The 5,143-nt window shown below is 33.4% G+C and overlaps 1 protein-coding gene across 4 annotated transcripts in view; it reads left to right on the top strand.

Moving 5' to 3' along the window:
* The window catches only part of LOC109540866 (segmentation protein cap'n'collar), a 61,579-nt gene that overhangs the window by 24,384 nt on the left and 32,052 nt on the right, over nucleotides 1–5,143 (top strand). For 3 of the 4 annotated variants that reach the window (XM_019909362.2, XM_019909366.2, XM_019909365.2), the window contains exons 2-3: nucleotides 3,870–4,070; nucleotides 4,128–4,203. In XM_019909362.2, coding sequence (XP_019764921.1) covers nucleotides 3,870–4,070; nucleotides 4,128–4,203 — 277 coding nt within the window. Of the gene's footprint in view, nucleotides 1–3,424; nucleotides 3,541–3,869; nucleotides 4,071–4,127; nucleotides 4,204–5,143 lie in introns of all 4 variants that reach the window. The other variant, XM_019909363.2, reaches the window with a different exon arrangement.

Raw genomic sequence — 5,143 nt, 5'->3', positions numbered from 1 at the left:
TCTGAACACTTAGTCGTGTGAAATTGTTAGCCGATTGAGCTGTGTGAAGTATTTTTAAGTGAAACTCTACAAAATTAAGCATTTTTGAGTAGAAAGTAAAGCAAAAAAAAATCAGTCAAACCTAAAAAAACACATTTTTTAACAAACTCTACAGTCTTCAGACGAATTGATTTGACGAGATTTCCAAATAATCTGTTATAAACTTTCGCTGATTCTGTTCGTTTTTTAATAGAAAATGATTTTGTTTTCGTTCCAAATTCGGCGCTGGAGAAGGGTTTCAAAACTTTTTACAAAGCGACCAACAATTCGAAATTTATTTCACAATTTTTCACGAAAAATACGTTAAGTTTGGCAGCATTTTTAAGTGAAACTTTAGAAAATTGAGCATTTAGGCGAAAGAGTAGCTTGACTAAAACTGGAAAATTCGTAAATTTTGAATAAATTTTAAAAATATGATTAATAAATGACCCTTAAAATAAATCTAAAAACAAGTTACTGCGCCGGTGCATTGTTTTGGCGCACAAAGCCATTTGCGTAGCACGCCAACTCCTAAAAATTAACTGAGTTACCCAGGCCTAGTTGCATATGAGCAAAAAAACCGTCCAGCTCACATTCTACCTGCTATTATGTGTTAAGACTTTGCTTATTACTGGTAAAAGATGTCTGTTTGAGTGCAAAAAAATTAATCACTTTTTTTGGGGGACCAACGTTTCGGCTATATTTAAACCATCCTCAGAGCTTCTAAAGACAAACGCCTAAACAGGTATCACCAATTAACATTACGGTCATCAACGATCTTGATTTATTTGTTGTACTTTACTATCCGTAAAGACCACTATGCACATATTGGGCGTTCGGAAATTCTGGGAAACAGGCGAGGGAGGACCAAATAATAGCAAAATTCGTGATGAAAATATACAACTAAGTAGGTATATTAAGTATTTTTTTTATATAAGAGGGTTCAAAAATCATGTAAAACACAGCAAGTACGACTTGAACAGAGAGATTTAGCTAACTATTTTCCTGAACTCATGTACTAATTACTCAGTAAATGTTGATGATTAAATAACTGGCTGCTACTTTTTCCTCCTTTTTGGACAAAACAGAAAAAACTGCTCCATTGTTGTCACTGTAAAACTGCAATCCGTCAACTATGCATCAGGATGTTTAAAAAAGACGCTGCAATATTTACTGACGTGATTTCTTAGGTCATTTTATGAAAAAAAGTTCCCATAAACATAAGTCCGAAAGTGCACAGTTTCCAAGATACAGAGAGTGCAAATTTCTGTTTTTTGATGTTGTTTCTTGATAATTTTCTAAATAATGTCAATGTTTTGTTTAAATTTGATATTTCGAGGATTCAGCTTTATTACGGTGAAAAAATGGCTGCTACTTTTTGCTTCTTGTTGGCCGAAATAAAATAAACTGCTCCAGTGTGAATATTTTACAAAAAAGTCATATTTATTTTTCCTTTCTTTATTTATTTCTTCATGCGTGGGTTCTTGTATAGAAACGCATCAAGATGTGTTCAAAATGAAAAGGGAAAATTTATTTTAAGGTTTCAAAAATATTAAAATTAAGCGTTTCAGGTCTTTTATGGTCTTCGTTATTGAAATACCGATTGGAGCTTTAAGGTAATGTCAAAGTTTGAGGTTTCAAAATCTCTCTCTTGTATGCAATCAAAATAATATGTTTTTATTAGTACTAAATAAAAACATATTTTTTCAAATATGAAAGATTTGGGCATTTGGGAGAAAGACTATAAACTTGACATTTGTACAAATAATTATTGGATCAAGAATACTTAAAAATTCCGTTGTACAAAATTGCAAAAAACTGCACGTAATCCTCTCTGAACTATTGGCTGTTGCGGAATTTTTGACTAACCCTGTAGAATGCAGATAACTATTCATCCTTCAAAATATTAAATGTATATTTATATAAATATCTGATTAAAAACAATTTCGATTAGAAATTAGTATCAAATAGGTATTTTTTTATCACCTCAGCCCCCTTCAGATCAAAATCCTGGATTCGCCAAGAACCAATTCCGGATCGAAACTTAATTAGAATTTATCAGCTAGTGGGAGATTTAAGGAATTTTCTTGCTCTTTGTCGGCTTTTTATTACCGCCTACCCGCATATTGTCGCATGAGTTAAAAAAACTAATTTCTTATCAAAGCGTAATAGAGAATCTATCACCTAGCAGGAATCCTACTGGTGATGAGCGAGACTGATCCTGTTTTGCCTCAAGTCAAGACTCTTGCAAAATACTCTATCCTCAAAGCCCTTAAACATGATAAGAAAATTGAACCGCTTCAAACCCTTAACATACCAAGTTATTAGTTCCAAATGTTTTTCCTTCTGTTCTAGATTTCCTAAATCGAGGGGTAGTTGGTACGAACATTTGTTTTAATTTTTATTAACGTTTCTTTGAAATTGTAGTACAATTTAATAAAATAAATGTTTTTATGCACATTCTATGAAACAGTGAAACCTCTAGTAGTAACGAACTACCGCTGAACAGTTTACAGTAGATGCTTTAATTATTATTTTTTCAAAATCCCTTTGCGAACGTCTTGAATTAAATCGGTCTGAAAACAGTAAGATTAGGAACTGAGTCCTTGCGAAGAATTATAAGTTCTTTATTAATAATTGAGTTTGTCCAATCAACACGTAAAAATATCACTTTAAATCAAATTTGTACGCGTCGATAATTTTCAAAAAGTAAATAATTCGAATTGTTGAAGGAAAAATGAAGAATTTCCATTCATTTGTCCATCCTTTACCATAAAGAAACGGCACATTCGAATGAAAATCAAAAATCCTCTATCTGAAGCAAACAGGACAATTGAATAAGAATGGAGATAGAATTTTGATTTAATTTAAAATCTTCCACAAAGCCTTATCTAAGGAAGATTTAGATTTCCATATCACTGTCCGCGTATTCTGAACCAAGACGAAATATCCTTATCTCATTCTCACTGTGTTCTCGCAGTTTTCTCTTGATGATCACAGAAGTAACTTTACCAAAAAAATTGTGAGTATTTGCTTATGTGGACTTATCAACATCAACTGGTTTAATTGAAGTTGGATCTCTTGATTTGTTAGGTATTTTTATAAAGTTCTGTTTTGGCAACTTTTATTGGCGCCAATTGAACTCTAGTCTAGAACTTAACCATTACGTTATTAAGTTATTAAACCAGAAAATTGAAAATGTGAAGGAATAGGTATGGTTGTAATTATCTAAAGCGCATACTTAGATACCTATGTTTTCAACAAAATCTCATTCATTTTATTTTCTATTAATTTCAAGGTTGCCTTCAATATTTCGAAAATGAAAAGGTTCTTATCTTTATCGCATAGAATAATTAGATTGTCTGTTATCTTTACGCATGTTTTATCGTCGTTTCTGTTGTTTTAGACGAATTTCATTTCAGTTTGGTGTTAAATCTGGTTCCATAATCACTAGTGGATTTTCTAACGTTGCAAAGTGTTTTTTTCGAAGTTTTTTGGGCATGATCATCCGCGAATATGGCTGTAAGTATGCAAAATTTATTGTCAGTCGATAAAAAGCTAAATATAGAAATTGATAAAACGAAATCAATATTGAAAACAATCCTCGAAAGTTGCTATTGATTCGCATACCATTCATTAAGGTTTACTCGGGATAATCGTGAAAATAGCGAATTGAATGGGCCGAAAATTAATCTGTCAATATGATGCAATAGATCCTACTGGTGGTGCATAAACATGTTAATCCAAGATAGCAAAAAAAGATAAATGTGTTTTTTTTATTTTGAAAAATAATTTATTTATGTAGGTAGGTATATTTGAATTTGACTAATGGCAAGTTTTCTTTGCTGCAGGATATGGATCTTATCGAAGTTCTCTGGAAACAGGATGTGGATCTGGGTTTTTCCTTGGAGTTAGCCAGACAAGAAGAGCAGCTAAAAGAAAAAACAGCATTGGAAACCGAAGCATTGAAAACAGATTGCGACCCTTCCACTTCATTACTGTCTGATGAAGATGATGAAGGGCTCAAGGCGGACAAAGATGAAAAGATCAAGGTACTTTTGCGGGAAATGTCGTGTTTGCCGATGTGTAAGATTTGTGTCATTTTACAGGAGGAGGAGCCAGAAAGCGAACCTCCAGAAGAAGATATTTGGGCTGGCGTTGATTACACCATCGACACAGAAACAGGTAGGAATTTGTTTGTTATATTGTCTATATTTAAATACTCGCTGTTCATCTTCGTGTTACGGTGCATTCCACTGACTTGCAATTTCACCTTTAAGACGAAAAAAAAGCAAAATAGCCTGAAAACATTTTAAAATGATCGAGGAACGGTACAATGCCTCGTGTGTGGTATTCATATCAATGCGCATACATGATACTCATGCATTTATGAAACTGTTAGTCACATTATGACAGCCACCCATCATCGCCATAATTTATTTTAAAAACTTCTCAGTGCGTCAAAAGGACTAATGTAGGCACTTTAATAACCATACGAAATTGTAGTAAATGCGTAAATCATCTTATTGGCCATGAGGATATTGGTTAATTGTTGTTTTTTGCGTTGGATGTGGAGTAATTTAAGTTTTAAGGAGCATTATAACGTGCGGCAGTTGCAGCATGTTTTATGTGCACAAGGTTCATTGTGTTGTTGATCTCACAAAAGTAAATCAGTCAACTACCTGGAGACGGTTCAGATAATAGTAGTCGGGAGACGTCTCCATTCCCCTGGGACTCAAAAATAGCCGTCAAAAATAAATACAATCATTAATATGGAAGAGGGATAATAGAAAAATTTTGCTGATCTCATCGGTTGTCAAGAGGGACCATTAGTCATAAACGCCATCGCTACTGAAATACCCTACAAGAGCCCGAAGAGCCAAGACCTGCATCCCTCGCCAAGTACTAATCTAATTGAAGAATAATTGAATCTTGAAACACTTATACAGGGTTATCCATTTTATGCTTGTGAAAGTAAAGTAAAAAAACACAAAATATTCAGATGCAGACGAATATTTTAATTCAATATAAAGATGAAACCTTGCCATTATACGTGGAAACGATATCATTTAAATGTACTCCACGAGACCTCCTACAGGCCTCAATTCTTTTGAGGTAATTTTGA

This window comes from Dendroctonus ponderosae, unplaced genomic scaffold (genome assembly GCF_020466585.1).
Source record: "Dendroctonus ponderosae isolate FM_Combo_2020 unplaced genomic scaffold, Dpon_F_20191213v2 Dpon_F_20191213_1, whole genome shotgun sequence".
In the NCBI taxonomy this organism is placed as follows: Eukaryota; Metazoa; Arthropoda; class Insecta; order Coleoptera; family Curculionidae; genus Dendroctonus; species Dendroctonus ponderosae.
This window is presented reverse-complemented; position numbering and strand designations above follow the sequence as displayed.